General features: G+C 43.6%; 1 protein-coding gene across 1 annotated transcript in view; it reads right to left on the reverse strand.

The window, feature by feature from the left end:
- Positions 1-21,383, reverse strand: part of pkd1a (polycystic kidney disease 1a) — a 127,828-nt gene that overhangs the window by 24,663 nt on the left and 81,782 nt on the right. Inside the window, exons 31-46 of the mRNA XM_079499381.1 lie at positions 17,207-17,533; positions 16,420-16,508; positions 15,315-15,639; positions 13,557-13,725; positions 12,116-12,380; positions 10,833-11,028; positions 8,451-8,621; positions 8,063-8,206; positions 7,189-7,399; positions 6,892-7,018; positions 6,584-6,703; positions 5,630-5,679; positions 2,187-2,410; positions 990-1,068; positions 777-892; positions 285-487 (exon numbers count right to left, since the gene is read on the reverse strand). Coding sequence (XP_079355507.1) covers positions 285-487; positions 777-892; positions 990-1,068; positions 2,187-2,410; positions 5,630-5,679; positions 6,584-6,703; positions 6,892-7,018; positions 7,189-7,399; positions 8,063-8,206; positions 8,451-8,621; positions 10,833-11,028; positions 12,116-12,380; positions 13,557-13,725; positions 15,315-15,639; positions 16,420-16,508; positions 17,207-17,533 — 2,816 coding nt within the window. The remainder of the gene's footprint in view (positions 1-284; positions 488-776; positions 893-989; positions 1,069-2,186; positions 2,411-5,629; positions 5,680-6,583; positions 6,704-6,891; positions 7,019-7,188; positions 7,400-8,062; positions 8,207-8,450; positions 8,622-10,832; positions 11,029-12,115; positions 12,381-13,556; positions 13,726-15,314; positions 15,640-16,419; positions 16,509-17,206; positions 17,534-21,383) is intronic.

The raw sequence follows: 21,383 nt of genomic DNA on the forward strand, positions 1-21,383 counted from the left end.
ACAGCAGTCAGTCCTGCCCACTGCCATGGACACTTGGTTCCGAATCCATCAAATTAATATATGTGTATTTGGAAAAAAAAATAATACAAATTAATTAAGATGCTGTCCCGGTTTTAATGGGCTAAACACAAATGCATCAAAGCAGTAAGCACACTGTACTTACTGCAATTTACTGTATTGTACTTGGGTACTTGTCTTGGGTGCGTTTCTGTCTGCTTACTTGTTTGTGGGAACTGTTTGTGCAATAAATAAAATGGGGAGAGGAGCGGGGCTGAGATGTGTACCTTGATAGGTTCCAGAAGCAAGCAGGAGCACAGGAAACTGGCGAAACAGGAAATAAGCCACATCATGGCCACGCCCTGACTGAACCCACGGCCCGCCCACACCGATATGCCATTGGCCAGAACAATCGCTGTCCAGCTGCCCCATAGGGCGGAGGTTCCACACCAGGGAGGGAACCGCCTTGGACGACAGATGTCAGTCACAACTGAAGGAAAGAACAAGGCAACGTGGTAAGGTAAGGACATGAGTATGAAATGAAAGAAGATTTATATTTTATTTCAAACATGCAAAAAAATATCATTATAAAGATAAAGATATATAAATATAAGATGTAAAAAATTGGTAGCAACTTTGGTAGCAACTTTCAAAATTGGTTGTTACAATTATATTTATTTGTAACAACCAATTTGTGCTGTACATAGTCTGTATCTGTACATAGTCATGCTAATCACACTCTTTCATGACCTTATTGCTGACACACATACGGTACACACCTGTGTTGGATGTAAAAGCAGTTTTTGGTGGGTCTCTTCTCACACATCCTGGAGGTTGAGGCTCGTTTAGCTTCTGAAGGAGAATTACTTCGGTTTTATCTCCAAAGATGCTGGATCTGAGACGCACGCACGCAGAGAGAATAGAAAAAAAGCTTTGTATCACACAGTACCAGAGTTTCAGGGGAGGAATTGTATTTAGAAGATCAAACTTACAGGTCGGCCATCTCGCTCTCATCTGGCTGTGGGAAGAAGTTCTGCCCGTCGGCCAGGATATGCTTGATCAGGTCCTCATCTGTGTGTGTATGTGGGAGTACAAGTAATGAGTAACTGAGTACATGCATGGACAGTGGCTCCTCAACCCCAGATCATGTTTATTTTACTGCTCAATCAATCGATTGTGTTCTGGCTTGGATTAATGGAGCGGATTAATGGAACGTAGTGGACTTTAAGTTCCTCTTTATAAGTATTACAATGAAAACTAATTTCTCAAGGTTTTAAAGAAACAATAGCATGCCCTTTTTTAATGTTATATTATCAATAAAATCTTAGTGTTTGCCAATTATTTGGGGGTCCACTTGCAATATCCTCACAGCCCACAGCAATATTACACGGGATGGTGTGCTTTACCATCATTAATGGATGCCTGCGTTGCTGCAGGAACGAGCAGACTGCTATAGCCACCATCCGGCTCTGATCTGCGAGAGCAGCGAGACTCAGCACAGCTGATTTTTATGTTTTGATTAAGGTTTCCATCATTCTCGTTTAAGCACGGCTAGATGGGAATTTCCACCAATCCGATTGCTTCCTCGAAGCGACCTGTTGTATAATTAGGAATGAACCATCACTAATGTCTTACTATTATCCTAAACTGTGCAGTACCTGTTGTCGTGGACACTGTATGCAGTTCTGTTAATCACTGCAAAGATAATTTGTACGTGCTATTCTGTACAGCAACCACTAAGATTTAAGAGCATAGTCTTAGTAACTAGTAGGGGTGTAACGATACATTTTAACAGCGATACGATATAAATGAGTAAACACAGTGATTCTCTGGCAAATAGATGGACATTGTATTCGAACACATATGGACAAACCCACGCCTTGACATGAACACAGAGAATACACACATTTATCAATAGACCAATTGTAGCTATATGGAATGGAAAAGTAATTAAACCTATCTTTTTCTTTTTTCTTCTATTCTTAAAATTGCTAAATACAATGCACAAATACTTAGCATTGATCAAATTGATTATTTACATTGCAAAACAATTCGATACCGATTATCTCCATTTCAAAACGATCCGATACAAAGTCAAACGATACGATACGATATTTGCCATTTGCATTTCGATAGACTTCGATTCTTTTAATTAAAATCGATATTTCGATACAGTTACTATATTTCACCTGAAGAGGTGAAATATTTCTTGCGTTGACCGGTGCCGTCATCGTCGTCAGGGTTAAGGGTCATGTCGACACCGAGGTGCCTGCTCCCCTGACCTCTCTTCAGCCTGGGCAGACCGGCGGAACCCAGCTCCACGCCTCCCACCATACCAGACATGTCACTCAGCAGCTCCGGCCAATCTCTATCCTCGCTGTCCTCCGGCTCAGCCGTGTCCCAACTCTCAACGCTGCAAAGGAGAGAGAAGAAAAATACTTATATCAGTCAAAAGGGAGACATCGAAGAGGAAGGACGGGTGGGGAGGGATCACAGAACATGTCAGCTCCATATATGGAAATGGAGGCGTGATGTCACAAGGCGTGACCATATATGGAGGTGTGATGCAGAGATGGTGACTCGAGTTAAAGACTCTTACTCGAGTCGCACTCGAGTCGCCACAAATGGGACTCTAGACTCGACTCAGACTCTACCCCCAAAGACTCCAGACTCGACTCGGACTTGAGCTCAATGACTCGACGAGTATCGACGAGTCATTACCTTATTTTTGGACCCACATTAATGAGTGAAATGCCCGAAAAAATTATCCAATCCCATCCCTTTTCTTTCCCCTCCCGCAGCGCAATTGCGCAAATGAACCTCAGCTGAGCGGAGCTCAGTTGATTTCATTCCAGAGTGGCGATGCGCACAAACTGATACACAATGGAACCTTTCATCATAACATTTAATTATGAAAATTACGAAACTAAACACATATGTTTGGGTCCGCATCAGCTATCCAACTTTATTTAACTTTGCCTTTGTTTAATATGTTGATATGAGGATGGGATAGACTGTGAGGGAACATTTTTGAAACATCGGGTTTCATGGATCATGTGCGCTGCAGCTGCTGACCTCGTTATTAAACACTACGTAATTAATGTTCACTGCATTAACATCAAGTTCCGACGCACGTTACGCACTGAAACAAGCCATAGGTTTGAGAGGCTGATTGATGTGAACCGTAAACCTACAGTATTAGATATGTAATAGCCTATTTAAAGTTGTCACTTGTCACGATGATATAGCTGTAGCTCTGTTTTGGAACATTGCACGAATAAGATTCACTTTTCGAAACGGAGACACTACTTGGACATAACTGCTTTGGCGTTACTTCAGTGGAAACTAAATTAAAACAAATTGGAAATTGAACCACGAGAAGGTTGGAACTTTAACAGCCACGTGAGTAGTACAATGTGCCTTTCCTCCTGAAACTGGCTGTGGGAAAACAGCAGGGAATGTTGATGCTGTGCGCAATTGTCATTGATTTGATTGATACTTAATATAGACGCAAAGAGCGGCAGAGCCTAAATTAATCTATATTATATGTAGCTACCGTTTATTTCCAAATACCAGCCCTTACTCAACTACCTAATAACAGCCTTCTGACACAATTTTGTGTAATAACCGCCGGCGCCTCGTCCAAATAACCGCCGTTCTCCATATAAACGCCCATGGGCCGTTATTTGCAAACTTAGTCAGCCTCATTTATATTATATACACAGCGTGTTGAGTTTGCAGATCTCCTATTTTCTGCGCACCACTCACCGTGGCCTCACCACCTCACAACAGCGCAACACCAAAGTCCTCCACATCCCCAAAATAATTATTCGTGCCATACTCAGCCTATGCACAACCAAATAACCGATTGTTTTAATTCAAAGTGGTATATATATTCTGTGAAATATGTATTGTCATTCTGTGTATCTAAAAGTGTTGCGTCCACATGCAGCACGTTGTGAGCTTACTATTTTCGGTGCGCCACTCACCATGAATCCAAGCAAAGGTCCTACCACCACCACAAAGTCCTCAGCACAATGGCGCAAACTCGTGCCATACTCAGCCATCCTCAACTGATTCATTGTTATAATTCCAAGTGGTCTATACTCCGTGAAGTGTATATTTTCATTGGGGGGATAAGTCATGTTTTTATATGCCTTTATCAAATGATATGGAGAGAGATCGTAGGGTAATGACCAAGCCCTGTTAGCCATGCAGCCTAAATTTCATGCACTGAGCTGTGGTGTGCTTGTTAGGCCTACACTCTCTCAATTAGGGATTTTCCCAGTGGTTAATTTCACTGATGTGTACAACATTTATTGAAATAGTTGAAAATTCATTCATTCAAAAACTGAGCACATCTGGGTGGGTGGGTGGCTGGCTGGGTGGGTGCGTCTGAGCACGAAAACAGCATGGTTGTTTTTCACCACCTGTGCGCAACCTAACACACACACACAAACACACCCACATATTAACTGTATATATGGTGATTGCGGGTGTGCCAGTACAGTACAGTGACAGTACAGTACAGTACAGTAGAGGGTACAGTAGAGGGACGCACACGGTAACTCTGTCATTTCTCAACCGTTTCGGACGCGGGGCGGCTCGCCGGAATCGGGCCGGCACCCTGGGTGCTGGAACCCCCCCCCCCCCCCCTGACAGCCTGTTTATAATATTGGAATTTTACACAGCTGTGCTACAGTACCAAACTAATTTCATCATGCCAGTCAAACCGATTAATATTATTAACAGCCCGGGCTACTATTTGGAAAAATACTGTATATAGCCTACTATTCTGATAAACATTATGCTGTGCATTTCGGGCTGGGTGTAGATGTATATATAATTAAATAATTCAACTAATTAGACTCTAGACTCGACTCGACCTCGAAAGATTCTGACTCGACTCGGACTCGAGCTCAATGACTCCTGACTCGACTCGGACTCGAGCTCCGTGACTTGTGGGCATCTCTGGCGTGATGTTGTGAGGCGTGACAATATATGGAGGTGTGGCGTGACACACGTAAATGTAGGTTTTCATAGTAAATGCGACATGTGGTCGATCCTGTTGCCATCCTACATTTAAATAAACTCTATTGAAAGACATACTGTAACGTGAGTGCTGGCATCATTTTTATTTTATTTAAGTTTTGGAGCCGTGTACCTGGCATATTTGTTGTATACTGCAGTACCGTACTTCTTTGGCTGAAGTTGTGCTCACATTCTTTCTAGTGTATACTGTATAGTTAACATGCCATGATGTAGCTCCAAATATTGTCAAGATATCTTCAATAGTTGTTTAGAAATTTAAATTCCAAAATTGTCTTCCCACTGATTCACAGTGAATTTGGTGTCAAAGTCAGACTGTTAGCAACAAATGCACACAAAGAAAATTCTGACATTGTATAACGTCAATTATCACCATGTTTGTTATTGTGTTCAGGTTTTGAAATGTTATACACTGGCAGACACTGCTTTGTTTCTATTCGTTTGTGTGCTAAAATAATGACTTCAATACCTGTATTAAAATGCAATGTAAATCAGTGGGGAGACTATTTTGGATGATCAAAGAAGTAACTATCGAAGCTGTGTCCACCAAAGAGTAATTTTCCTTTACCCGCCTTAGGCTCACCTTTTGGTGGATGGAGTTGACAGATCCACGTTGGTCTCCTCTGAGTTGGTCTGATGAAAGCAGTAGGGAGAGAGATATAGGAAGAGAATAATGGAAAGAAAGGAGAGAAAAGTAATAGTGGCGTTAATGAGTTCATAAGGGACTGAAACTTTGAAATGATTACCTTGCCTGTTCAAACTGCTCAATTCTGTTGTTAAACAGACCAGACAGCCCAACCCAATCACGGTAGAAGACATCACAAAACACTATCACTTTTTTGTGTTGTCAATCCGGGAGGCATACTATGGTCCAACAGAGCATTGGTCAATCCGCTTGTTTTCCCCTGACAGGCATTTTGGGAGAACGTAAAGCATGCAGAGGAATGTTCTCACTTCTGCCCTGTGTTCAACACTAGTTCTAGCTGAGTACTAAGAACCAGATTTTAACTATAAATGCGCCACGTCTCTGTCTGCGTGTGTGTGTACGGTTGTAATGCACGTAACTCGAGAACCGTTTGCCCCAACGACTTCAAAATCGACACACGCGTTCCACATCCCCAGAGGGAGTACAGTGCCCGGCCTTGAGTTGGTCGGACCCACGGTTCTCCAGAACCACCACAATAGGCTCTGGTCAGGCTCTGCCAGTGGGTCTAATCAGCCTAAATCCCCTCACCTGTGCAATTTCCAGCCTCTGCCTCAGCCAATTGATTGCCATGGCAACCCCACACCTGACAATTGATTAGCCTACTTAAACAGTCCACTTTTCACAGTCAGTCATTTTGCCCTCTTCAGACACAGGCAGATACAGAGATCTCCAAGTGGGACACTGGAGCTATAACAAGTTGACAACGGGTATTATTAGGTTCCCAAGTTGCATTGTCCTCAAGTAGGCCGGTAGCCGACGGGCACGTACAGGTCTAGTAACATTAATTAAAGCAATAACATATGCACATGTCTACAGTGCATTACACTGTACCTCGCCAGGGATTCCATTGAAGAAGAGGAAGGAACTTCCTGCCATGGAGTTGTCCAAAAAGTCATCGATTTCCACAGACTCTTGGTCCACCTCTGTAGTGACCTGCTCCACAGACACACACTGACACACAGACACACACACACACACACACACACACACACACACACACACACACACACACATAGCCAAACAGAAGCATACAGGGTCAGCTTATGTGCGTATAGGTTGTGACAATGTACTTTATGTATGCCACAACAAAACGAATGCTGGTACATTTGTAATGTATGGTGTATTTTCTTTGGCGTTACCTTGCTGCGGCTCATCCTGAACAGCGTGAAGACGAGCAGGTACAGAGGATAGACTATCAGACAGCTTACTAGACCGGCTGCTACTGTCTCTCCGTTTAATGATACCAGCTCAGACACTGCCCTGGGGCTGCCACACAGGAGAATAAGTCGATCAGAATAGAATACGTCACATTGTCAAGTCACTTTGACATACTGTAAATTACAATACTGATTATAGTCTGGGTCTTGGGATCAACAGTACTCAGTGGTATTCTCGCATGCACGAGCACGCACGCACACACGCACACACGCTGGTACCTAAATCTCCTGTCTGCCACTGTGCTGTACCACAGTGTGTTAGCCAACAGACAGAGCTGCAGTAACACAGCGCAGCATGTCGCCCTCTGTAGCCGGGTGAAGGGACTGCGGGTGGGACGTTCCCATAGTGACAGCCACAGGTGGCTCTCGCAAACCGCCCTCTGCAGCTCACAAACCAGGAGGTGGGGCAACCGAACAAGCTCCGCCTCTTCTGCAGGTGACAGGAAACAAGGGGTTAGGGGCTGGACCTATATATTTGATACTAGCATCCATATTGTGATCAGAGCCAGAGTCAGTCAGGCTCTCCGCTACAGAAATAAGTCTGCTTTTTGAAGAATTCCACTGTTTTATTGAAAAAACGAATAAGAGTGAGCTTTCCCCTTGTAATGAGAGTTCGAAGATGACAATACTAACTGTCGTAACTACATTAACATGAGTCATCATAGAGCACCTGTTTGCGTCTGTCAGAGGACCTATTACTAGACCATAGGACCTTGTTTGTCCATGTCCACTTGACCACACCTCCCATGTATTTGTGCTTCTTCATTGTGTATAAGAGAGACTCATTTGAGCAGCTCTGGAGGCTTGCATCCGTGCAGTCTCCCTGGGCTGGTACAGACCATTCCTTGTAATAAAAGTGACATTGTTTCAGTCCACTCTCTACCTCGATTATTTCTTAAAGACTCTGATGTGAGTTCTGAATAATCCACCACACCCTGTATCAGGGGAGAGCTCACTCTTATTAATTTCTATGCTACCATCCCAATTTTATGATTAATGAGTCGTGTGCCCACCATGTCAAATATCTTGCACAAGACAATGTACGTATTTGTCCAATGAACGGCAATTCTGAGAAGACAATGTTGTTTCCCACCTGAGGCTTCCACCTCGATGTCCACCCGTCCGTCTGTCCTCTCATTGTCCACTGACAGCCATTCCTTGACCAGGAAGTAGTAGCTGTTTCCTGTCTGCAGATCCTTTACCAGCACATACTGCAACAGCCATGCTGGGGACAGACCTGAAGGTGGACGTTAATTAGGTTTTATCCATAGTTGTAGCTGACACATATTAGCGCCATGTCCATTACATTACATTAGGTGTATTTCACGTCACCTAATGCTACAGAAACACAAGCTATGTTCCTGACCTATGGTGTGTGTGTGTGTGTGTGTGTGTGTGTGTGTGTGTGCGTGCGTGCGTGCGTGCGTGCGTGCGTGCGTGCGTGCGTGCGTGCGTGCGTGCGTGCGTGCGTGCATGCATACCTTTATTGTCATGCCAAACTCGGACTTTCCAGATGTTGCCCAGGCTGGAATCTGTGGCGATGTGGAAAATGTCCAGAGCATTGCGCGTGAAGGCTCCTCTGCTGTCTAAATGGCGATGTCCAGTACGGCTCTCCCGCCCATGCAAACTGATCCCCACATGGGCTGTGGTACCTGGGGAGGACAGGGGGACGTCTGAGAAACAGTCATACTATAATAACGGACGGACGGACGGACGGACGGACGGACGGACGGACGGACGGACGGACGGACGGACGGACGGACGGACGGACGGACGGACGGACGGACGGACGGACGGACGGACGGACGGACGGACGGACGGACGGACGGACGGACGGACGGACGGACGGACGGACGGACGGACGGACGGACGGACGGACGGACGGACGGACGGACGGACGGACGGACGGACGGACGGACGGACGGACGGACGGACGGACGGACGGACGGACGGACGGACGGACGGACGGACGGACGGACGGACGGACGGACGGACGGACGGACGGACGGACGGACGGACGGACGGACGGACGGACGGACGGACGGACGGACGGACGGACGGACGGACGGACGGACGGACGGACGGACGGACGGACGGACAGACAGACAGACAGACAGACAGACAGACAGACAGACAGACAGACAGACAGACAGACAGACAGACAGACAGACAGACAGACAGACAGACAGACAGACAGACAGACAGACAGACAGATAATATGTGTTTTTAGATATTTTAGTATTTCAAGATGTCCATGATGTCATGGACACTGGGCTCACTTCCTTCCTGGACTGCAATTCCCATACTGCTTTGGTGCACTGTTCCTCATTGGGGATAGGGGGAGGGCTGTCTTACTGAGACAACATGTAGTCCAGGAAGTAAGTGAGTCCAGTCAAAGATGGTTTATGTATGAAGATGGGCCAACTTCATTGGCGCCACTAGAGGCGAAATGGTACACAAAGCCTACAAATGGTCTCCTAAATATAGTAGGCGTGGTTTGCTTCTCCCCGACCTCCACCCTCCCCCCCTGACAACAACACTATTTCCACACTCAGTCTAGTAGGTGGCGGTAATGCACCATTTAGGTTTGCCGACCGCCATGAAACCCGATAGAAGAAGAAGACAACAACACTGACAAGTCATTTAACAAAGTACATTGAAAACAACTGACAAGGTGTACTTTTGAAATAGTCGTTTTAGTTTCTCGAAGTCCTCCAACCATATAAATTCATGATTTGGATCTATCTCATTAAAAGGTCTCTCCCTAATAGAGTTGTAGAATGGACAATACAAAATTCCTTTAGATCACACAGACTACATAATCTATCCTCCTCAACCGTGCCTACATATCTGCCTGTCTCAATATGCAGACCAAGTATGCCAGCTCTAATTTGGGCACATAAGGATCATTTCTAATCGTTTTAAATATGTCCATTCATTTCACATTATAATATTCACATATTATCATCTTAAATATGGGGTCAGAGCCCCCTATGTGTTGTCCGTGAAATTGCAGATGGACAGAGAGAGGCTTCCGGACTCATCTCAAATCTCGCGAGAGTTTGTTGCTGGGATAAAGAAATGTCATTAACAAAGTAGATTTTCTCCTGATTTGTCTCGCTAAAAGAAGCCATTTTACTATGAATATCTTGTAAATATTGTGTGCCTTGTGATGATTTGGTCCAGTATTTAGTTCAGTGACCATGGAGTTAAGGAATGGTTCAGAAGCTGTGTTCACATTCACTCTCCCATTGGAAATGAATAGACTCCAACATTCTTCCTGTCTCCTAATAATGTTACCGCCCACCTCTCTTGCTAATTCTCCTCTTGGGTCCAGTGTCCATGACATCAAGGACACCTTGAAATACTAAAATATCTAAAAACACATATTACCCACATAAAAACCTCAGGAAAGTGTCTCCCAAAAATCATTAAAATAAGATCTGGTTGCAAAAGGGGTGAAGTGGCTAGGTCTTTCTTAAATCTTGCAAAATAATTTTAGGGATTTCAGGGCTGTAGGGAGGGCATTCCACAGAGTGGTGGCTGAGTAATAAAACACATTTTTACCTTTGAGCGTCCTCAATAAGGTATAATAGGGTTTAAGTGGTTCATAAGGTATAATAGGGTTTAAGTGGTTCAAACCAATATTATGAGGACAAAATAACCTTATTTTATCCAAATCTCAGTCGATAACACCCACACAGCAATACATTGCCAAGAATTCAACCCGGGGCCAAATGTTGCGGTCACACGAGGCATATGCAAAGATCGCTTTGTACAGTATATCTGTTGCTCACACGGTCGTTCAATTTGTAGCTTTAGCTTTGTAGCTTTTGCAGCAGCTACAACATAGACAGACTCACCTGCCGCTCTGCCCCAGCCAGTCTTCACCTGAATCTCATACTTAAAGAGTCCATCTCGTCCACAAAGTGGAACCACGCCGGCCCGACGCAACTCCATCTGGTCCACCTTGTGAAGGATGGCCGCTGCGACAAGGTAGCAGAGCACACCCAACACGCACACTAACGTTACCACCAGACTCGGGGCACCAGAGCGCTCCTAGGGAGACAGGTAAATACAGTATATCATTCAATCAGGAAGAAACCTTGTACAGTAGCTCCATAATTTCAAAACAGCAAGGCACAGAAGTAGAAGAAATAGACAATCTACAAGCTCACAATGTGTCACGATGTGATGCTGACACGTTACTGTGAGCTTATACATCTTACACAAAACATTAAGTGATTCATTCTGTCTATGGGTTTTAGAAATATTATAAAAAGTATAAACAAGACCTTTTTTCCACCAGAAAAGTAGTAGTTTTGGACATACAAGGTTTCCAGATTATGTACAACACTTGCAGATAGTATGTCTCACAGGGCAGCGCAAAATTATGTTATAAAAACAACAACATGAGTATTTGGATTACTCATTTCCAGCAGAATTCAGATGTAAAACTGCTCTAGAGATGACGCTCCAATTAAAAGAGGTGTTTCTGGTGTCGTTCATAATCCCTGGCTTACAAATGAGGTGAAAAAAGTATTTAATAATCATCAATCAAACATTGAAACCAGAAAGACATCATCATTACCCCACTTTCTGTGGATGTGTGTGTGTGTGTGTGTGTGTGTGTGTGTGTGTGTGTGTGTGTGTGTGTGTGTGTGTGTGTGTGTGTGTGTGTGTGTGTGTGTGTCTACATTTTGGGCCATTAAAATAGATGGTCTTTTCTCTTTGGTATGAACCGCCTGGGGAAATTAACCCATATATATATATGGGTTAATATATATATATATATATATATATATATATACATATATGCCCCTCAACATGCGACATTGATTGGATGTTCATGATATATAGCATTTTATTGTCAGACCTAGGCCGTCGTCGCCGTTACCCGCGATGCGGCCCGCAAGTCAGTTACTGCCCGGAAATTACGAGTATAGGAGCTTGCTCTGTCCCTTAATGGTATTTTGGTCCAGCGTCACCCGTTATCTATTTTGAGCTTGTAGATCTGCTACTTTTGCTGTTTTTGAATTGAATCCTGAAAAGTAACAGTTTTGGACATACAGTATGAGGTTTCCAACCGATGATGATATGTGAAATCTATCAACAGTTTATGTCTATATGAGTGTGACATACTGACCGGCACAATGAAGCTGACAGCGTTGGATGGTACAAACAGTCCTGCCGCGAATACTGTGAGGTGCCTGGTCCGGCACACAGCCCTGCTGGCGTTGGTCTCGGCCAGGGGGACCATGCCGTCTGTCCTCCACTGCTTCTCAGCTTCACTGAAATACTGGCACAAAGAAGCAAACACGCCTACTTCCAAACGAACACCCGAGGACACAGAGCCAGGGCTGCAGGCAGCGGTCACGTTGACAAAGTAATCCAGCGTGGTGTCATAGGACCTGGGTATGAAAGAAACAAGAGGATTTGTTTTTATTGGTGTGACATCAATATGAGGAGTGTTAGCTGCACAAGTCAAGGACACCCACTGAAAAACATGAAGCAATAGCATGTAAACAAACATCATTTTCCCTCCTGAGTTCTTGTTATTGCTTATGATCCCCTTTGTTGAAGTGTCAGGAATTCATTGTGTTTAATAAGCTCACAGAGCATGACTTAATATACAGTAGGAGATTTCAAGGGGTAATGGCAATCAATGGTTCCTGATCTGATCACGTGATCGGAAATTGGGGCCGATCACGTCATTTTCAAATGATTTGTATCGGATCGGGAGCAAAAAAACGTGATCAGGAAGCAAAGCAAAAGCAAAGTTACTATATTTACCCAGGGTATCTGGGCTAAGCTCAAGAACTTGTTTCCAGCCAGGCCCTGCTCATAGAACATTTCATGGTAGTGGTTCAATGCCTTGCTCAAGGGCACTTCAGCAGTGGTAATTTTAACGTGTCGGACCGCTGATTCGAACTGGCGACCTTCCGGTATCAAGACCGCTCCGCAATCCGTTTGGCCACCGCTGCCACAAATGGAGGACATCCCTAGTTCCTGAGCCATGGGCCTATTTCCCGTTTCTGTAGCGTGAGTATGGTACATCCCCCAGCCATTATGAACAAGTACATCCTCTGGACATGATGCTAGTATGTTACAGGGACTTAACCCCAATACAACCCTTGATGCTGAGTGCCAAGCAGGAAGGCATTGGGTCCCATTTTGATGGTCTTTTATCTTTGGTATGAACCGCCTGGGGAAATTAACCCATTTTGGACTGAAGCCGATTCTAAAAAGCCTTCTAAATCCTGACCTAAGTTTTCTGAAAAACTTCAAATATTTATATAGCAGCATCAATTTTTTGTCATTCTTGAATACTGCACATACTGTACAGAACCCCAAGAGGGGTTCCCGTCCAGAAGGGTTAGAACACCTAAAGGGGTTCCCGCCAAGAATGGGTTAACCCCAACCTCGCAATCTCAGGCTGGACACTCTAACCACAAGGCCTCTGAGCTGGTCACGCTTTCAAGTAGTTCTCCAAATACCCCCAAAGACGTTTGGACATAACCGCAATCACTAAAGAGTGCCTCGTCTCGTTGCACCACTGATGAAATGTAATGAAGAAGGTCACTTACTCTGGGGACAGGAAGAAGGTGTAGTTCCTGTGGTCCAGGTCCACCCCCCTGGTCATGCTGAATGTGATGCGTTTAGTGTCTGTATGGTTGAACTCATTGGGTCCCTCATGGGAGTGGAGGTAGGCCATGATGTAGGGCTCCTCGCTTTCCTCTGCTCGCTCAGGGTTTTCTATGCCCAAGTAGGTGAAAGAAATATTATGCTTAAAATAGCAAAACTTTTTAAAATCCTTTTAAGCCCCTTTGTCCTCTCATTCTGGTACAGAATCAGATTGTTTGTTTTGTTGTTTTACAAAATCATTCGAAATAGTCAATAGTCAGGTGGTGGCTTGCTTGCATAATCCATAACGTTGCATTTTTTGAATAAATAATTCACTCACATCAATACAATAAGTACATTTCTTCACCATTGTCATTACCTGAGTCATTTTCTTCACTTAAACAAAGACAGTTCCATGAACACACCAAAACACATCACTGTCAGAGATTCACAGAAGGTCTACGCTGCCGTTCCAACAAGTTAAACAGTATAAATTATATAATTTAGAATGGAAAATAATCATCACCACTTCTCCTCGTCTATGACACAATTACTCTGTTGATACAGGCCTTGAGCTGATGGCTAGAGATAGCCTAGAGAAGAGTAGCCTAATCAGTTGGCTATGTGAATAATGTTGATGCACTTTTAAATATGACAATGCTGTTTCCATTATAAGTAACATTGCTCAGCTGACCTGTTCAGACAATAAAGAGGCTACTCACAGGTTGGGAGAAAGTTGATTAGCATTTGTGATGAATGATGATCATTGTACAGTTTCTTCAGAGCTTTTCAGTTCAAGTGGTAACATTAATGTACCTCTAAGATTAACGTCTTGCTTGTGCGTCGCCCTCTCGTTTGAAAGTGCCTGTGGCATATTTTAACTCGTATTGATAGTTTTGACTGTTCAACACTTACGCAGTCTCCCCTTTACCTCCCAATGCGCACATTTTACCTAGGTTATTTTTAACAGGAAATAGGTGTAACTACAGCGTGGGAGAGAGCAAGGCAGCCAGTGAGCGAGAGAGACAGAGTGAGAGACAGGGTGAGAGAGAGAGAGAGAGAGAGAGAGAGAGAGAGAGCCTCGGTGCAATTTACTTGCCTTTTAAGTAGTCACAGAATATTCATATGATTGATCACTATGATTGCATCGCCGACGGTTGGTAATGAGAGAGCCATTCCCTGCGTGATCGCGAAAAAAGGAAAAAAACGCTTCTAAATCCGTCTATCTGTTCTATTGAACAGATAGACGGATTTAGAAGCGTTTTTTTTCTTTTTTCGCGAAAAGAGCCCATTGGAAATTGAATGGTGGTCGGCGCTACAGTGGAACAATAGTACAATACAGGAAATTCTCTTAACAAGGAAGTGGATGGGAGGCGAGTTTTAGCGACAACACGGTCGCTAAAGAGTGTGTGTGGACGCACCAAACTAAGTTTGGTGCGTGTATAAAAAATACATAGAAAAATGTGATTGGTGGTGAGGGCCTTTGATGAGGGTGGTGAATGAGTTAAGCACAGCTTGACACCTCAGCATTTGCCTACACCTGGCCTATAGGGCACTGCTCCATGGATTTGTCTATAGTAATATTCAGAAAGAATATTCATTATTGTGCTTCTACTGAGTTGATTCAGAAAATAATCTGGCGACCCCCTGAAATAATTTGGCGACCCCCCGGGGGGTCGTGACCCACAGGCTGAGAACCCCTGCCTTAGCCTACTTCCTACCATTCAGTGAGGTGAAGTTCAGCTGGACAAACAGTCCAGCCTGCCGATTGGTGTTTCCTGTGCTGACCCTGACGATGACAGAGTCACAGTGGCTGATGTTCACCGAACCGGCTGTGGGGACCCCCGTCGCCCCCGAGCCCTCAGCCCCCGCTTCCCCGCCACTGCTGGCACTCCCGTTGTTAACGGCGACAGTGATGGCCTGGCTATCGTCCAGCCCGGAGATGGGAATCTGCGTGCCATTCTCTGTGCGGAACTCCATGGAGGCCACCTCGGTGGAGATGGTGTAGTTGGCTACGTAGTTGAATGGGAATGGGTTTGGCTCCACCTGGGTGGGGGTGGAGGGGGGAGAGAAGGAGGGAGGGAGAGAGAGAGAGAGAGAGAGAGAGAGAGAGAGAGAGATTATGATCGAGATGGACCATTACTGGTCCATTTGGTTACAGGTTTGAAGAGAGTTCTCAAGTGTTAAATTAACAGAGATAATTTTAACGTGTATTTCTTTTGTGTGGCCAAGAGAAAGAGAAAGTGAGTGTATGTTTATTGTTTATTAAATGGATCCCCATTGCTCAATACCGACAGCCGGTCAGCAAGTGGATTATATAAAAGACTATATACCAAATTTCCCACCCCACAACCCTGGCTGCCGGACTATAGCTGATGCCGGGGCGACAGCTAATCTTCCTGGAGTCCACTTACAATATAATATAAAACATGAAAATACTCCACCCTGAAGAAGACAGTTTGTCTGCCTGATATGTTGGTCTCATCTCTGTGTCCAGTGGCAATAAACCTTTGGCATTGGCAGCTACGAGTGTGTCATGATCAGTATCATGTCAGTATCTCATGTCACTATGTGAGTTTGCATGTGTGTGCGTATGCACGGTCCTGTGCGTGTTTGCACGTGTGTGCGCTCCTGATAGCATCTAGTATGCGTGTCAGTGCATGTGGGGGGACATTATGTGAGAGTTCTCTGATGGGGGACTATGTGAACCCCTGGGGCTTTTGTTCAATCGTTGTATGACAGACACGCTTTTTGGCTGGTGACTAAAGGAAACTTCAAATAGTGCGGTGCGCACTTCATGCTGAGCCATGAAGTGTCACAACTAACCTGGAACAGGAGCTGCATGATGCTGTTTCCCGCGGCTGCTCGACCCAGACTGTTGTTGAAAGCTCTGGGTATGGAAAAGCGCTGGCAATCTGTCATAGAGAATATAAGAACAGAACATAATTTAGATTTATTTTATTCATTACATTTATGAAAAGTAAGAATTGAAGTCGGAATCAAATCAAAAGACATGACAAAAATCTGTTCTAGCTGAAGCTCTGCTGATAACATTAGCATGACATTTTTTTCTACTCTGCATTCTTTATCTTAACCACCACCTTGGGCAAATAATTATAATTTCAAAATGCTTCTAAATTTTTCAAAACTTTTCTCCAAGGAAACCCCTTTTCCTTGGTCTTCCCCGGAGGCAGAGGAGGAGGATAGGATAGGAATAATAATAACATTTGATAATAAAATGTTCCTCTACCTTTTTTCCTACCTTTATTTATTTAGCAAAAATATGTTAAATGAAAACAGAAGATTATGAATATCCAGCATTGCAAGAGAAGCATGACAAAGCACAGCAGAAGCAAGTTTTAACATTTTTCTAAACTTTTCTCACTCACAAAAAATACAAATAACTTCACAATGTGACGTGAGCTTGTAGATTGGCTATTTTTGGCTTTTTATTTTTCTATTCCTTGTATATTCATTCATTGTATATCTAAGTGTACACACACACACACACACACGCGCACGCACACGCGCACGCACACGCACGCACGCACACACACACACACACACACACACACACACACACACACACACACACACACACACACACACACACCTGAGCTCTCGTTGTCATGGTAACAGAGCAGGCTCTGGGGGTCGGCCAGCTTCCCTGTGGCAGCGATCTCGGTTCCCCGCAGAACCAGCGGCTCCTCGTTGAGCACGCGGGCGTGCATGAGGATGAGCATGAGCACAGACGTCAGGCTATAGGCCTTGGCTGCCACGCGCAGGGGGTGGGTCTCCGGATCCAAGGGAAGCCCTTCTCCTTGGTCCTCTCCGGAGGCAGAGGAGGAGGATGGGGAGGTGGAGGAGGAGGGGGAGTCCAGGTAGGGGGGCTGGAGGTAAGGCTGGGAGGCAGACTGGCTCACCTGGTGGATTAGGTCACCTAGCAGGAGGAAAGGAGCAAGGTTATTTTCAATTAGTTTTGCCTCCATGATGGGTTTTTTTTCCATTTCAGTTAGTTTTAATATATTTTAAAGCAGGTAATATTTTGCCTGGTCAGGTCCTCTGTAGCAAACGGAGCTAAGCCGGTGCAGTGGAGGGCTTCACACTTTACCTTGTTTTGACCAAAAATGCCATCTGGGACAAGGAATAGGAGATACAGGCGATTGAAAGAAACAGATAGAATGGGTGTTTATGGTGATGACGTTCTAAGATGGCGTGACCCAGTGTTATGACAACAACAGCTAGCTTACGTAAGTAGCATTATTACTTGATCGATCGAATGCACTATAAAAGCACAATTGCCGTAGGGCTACGCTAATGGGTAGCATTAAGGGTAGCATTCAATAATAGGCTTCAATTGACGTACATCTAGATCAATGGTTTAACGCATTTAGGACTGAGGCCGATTCCAAAAACGACTCCTAAATCATGACCTAAGTTTTGTGAAAAACTTCACATTTATATAGCAGCAGCATCATTTATTTATTTTATTTTTGAATACTGTACTGTACATACTGTACAGAACCCCAAAAGGGCTTCCCGTCCAGAAGAGTTAAAACATCCTGTCCTGATGTGACAACACCAGGGTTGTGCCAATAATTCTGGGAAATTCTATGAAAAAGTATATGAGAGTGGGGCCTTTATCTATACTGATGATGACAATAATGTTCCAAGATCAGAACACTTGTGTGCTTCTATGGGCCCCTATATTAGTAGCCTCAGGGCCCCAAGTATCATTATGACTTTTCAAAGCTTTCTTTATGACCTACTGAACGAATAACAGTTATTTTAATTTATTTCCATTTGGCTTGACAAGACTGTCCATTGTGCTGTTTATCAAACAGATACATCAAAGCAGGGGAAGAGGGGGGAGCTGGGAGATGACAGGTGGGGACCAATGGCTGAAGCCTGAAGCACACACAGTCCTTTCTCTGCGATCCAAACCTGGCTGCGTTGGTGTGTGTTTGTGGGTCTGTGTGTGTGTTGGTATTGTGCAACTAATTTCATGTTCGCTTTTAGGATTGAAAGTTGCAAACAAAAAATCCTGCACACTGGTAGGCTATATATGTATACTGACATTGGTATATTTAGAGTGATTTTTTGGGGTACCAGATCTTCATTATTAAAATAGTTTGTGACAATGAGAAGCCATAGTGTAGTGCAGGGATTGGCTCAGTTACAAATGCATACATGGAGACTGAAAAAAGAAGAAAAACACAATGCATAGTGTTAATCTTAAATGTAGCACCCACAACGCTTGCATTATGTGTAAGTAACAATAATAAGTAATAGTAATATGATGACATGCTAATAAAGCATGTCCCAAATTGGAAAACTCTAAAAACACAGAAACAAGAACACAGGCATGTACATGTACATGTACATGTACATGTACATGTACATGTACATGTACATGTACATGTACATGTACATGGCCACAAGATCCAGATAAATAAAATAAAAGTGCAACTATAACCAACCACCCACCTTTCCACCTTTCAACTGTCCCCTGAAACTGAACAACAGCTACCTCCTCCTGCTTCCATTATTGATGGCACGAAAGGAAGTAGGTATAAATGAGAATTTATACCCGTTGTCTTTAGTTGCAGGGGCATCTAACCGTTGGCCGGAAGGCAAGAATTGAAGAATAGATGATGCGTTCTTGAATTGTACCCCCACAATCTTGCAAGCCCTCACAACACTGTTAAGTGCATTTGTCTGTCTAAGGTTTCCATACCAATAACAAATGACAGCAAAGGAAATAACAGACTGTATGAAAGCCCTGTAGAACAAAATCATCAATTACTTCTCCACCTGAAATTTGGCTACTGTCCTTAAAGGAGTAGTGAAACGGAAATTTTATTTTACTGATGGTTGTTCTGTATAAAGTTCCTTTGTAATTTACCCTGATTTATAATGTTGTTTGATGTATTGTTTTGTGACTGTATTTTGTGTAACCTCGGCTACGTTGAAAATGAGGGCTTGCCCTCAACTGTATTTCCGAGTATAAATAAAGGTGAGAAAGAAAGAAAGAAAGAAAGAAAATGGTGGGCATTTTATTTTTAAGTTTCAGCTTGTCTATGCTGGAAACGCTGGCTCTGAAGTTTCTGAACCAATCAGAGCGTTGCATCCCTCCAGGCTATGGGTCCTATACGTCCGTCTCAGGCACAGTGGTTTGTTTACAAAGTAACAGAGAGACAGCAGAAAAGCCAGGGGATGTTTTTCTAACCTGTACACAACCTATATAAATATTTTAGCGTGATGATTCGGAGGATTAAAAAAAATGGAGGATTTCTGTAATCAGTAGCACCTGTGTTCTGACGGACGCGCAGATATGGGAATCAAACTGGTGAGCTTCATTTTTATTGGCTTTTATTGATGTGGGCCTCGACACGTCATCACGCAGCACGTTTTCGTTTTGAGGAAGTAATTAAAAAAATATTTTTATGGACTTTTGATATAAAAACACACAAAAATTAAAATGTGTCAATTTTTTTGGCATCCATTGTTAGGTATGTCCATATGATATGGTCTAAAATTGTGAAAAACTTATTTTTCATTTCACTACAACTTTAGACTGCTGACCTTTCTTACACACCATTTCAGTATTAGAACTGACAAGTGTCAATTCCATTCCATGTATGACTGGCTTGTCATTGTCAAAAACTGTTTGTCTGATGAAGTCTAGATTTGAAATGTCAGAATAAATCAATGCAAGCTAGACAGAGTGCAGTTTGTTTGTTTGTTTGTTTGCAACTTGATCCACTCTATCCACTCCTCAAGGAATGGATGTGCAAAGTGTTCTTGCTTCACTTCAAGGACTAGCCAACATTTTGAGAGTCACGCAATTGACCCTTTTCACATGCCACACATCGTGTTTCTCATGCCGTTTCAATACCCCAATTGGAGAACTGCGTCAACTCATAAACCACTGAGAGCGGGTAAGGTAATTCAATTATTGTATCTGATTCTGAATACCCCCCCACCCACCGTTAACTGTAATGAAAACATGTGTTAGAATCGTCTGCTCTCCTATGAAAGCTGCATGCTGCGCGCACGTCATTGCTCCATTGATATATACTGTATACATATTGCAAATGCAGAAAATATGCTGCATATATGCCATATTCAGGTTCATAATATGTGCATATACAGTATGTGGATTTATAGGAAATATAGTTGTTATACAGCTCATATCCACATATATGGTAGTCATATAATGCACCATATAAAATATATTATATGTTCATATATTTTAGGATTTTATTCTAGGATGGAATGTCTATATTCCTCTATAGATAGAAAGGCCAAAAGACATTCAGCGGCCGAATGCATCATTTCCTGAACTCTTGCCATTTCCTGAAAGTTGGCAGCCAACCTGAGCCAACGGTGTTGTTTTTTTCCAAATAGTTTTTGAAGTGGTAAGAAATCTCAAGCAAATTCATATTTGTGCAAAGCCTAAAAAAACACCCTGTACCACTGCTCAAAAAACATGGAATACGGTTGTGTATATCAGGGGTTCCCAACCTTTATATTTTCACGGACCGGCTGACAGTTCATAAAATGTTCACTGACCGGCAGGGGGGGGGGTCGCTCGTCATCCTACCAGCGTTCTCACGGAAGACAGTTGACTGCACCTGAATTAGGCTACCTGCTGCTATAGGCCTATTATTGTTAGCCTATATATCATTGACCTAAATGGTGTTATATCATTATCAACAATGATAGTATGATTTAAAAAAAGGGTTAGGTTTATGTCTTTTTCATAAATTGCTTTGGACATGTGGAAA

Source organism: Electrona antarctica (assembly GCF_951216825.1).
Source record: "Electrona antarctica genome assembly, chromosome: 4".
NCBI classification, from domain to species: Eukaryota; Metazoa; Chordata; class Actinopteri; order Myctophiformes; family Myctophidae; genus Electrona; species Electrona antarctica.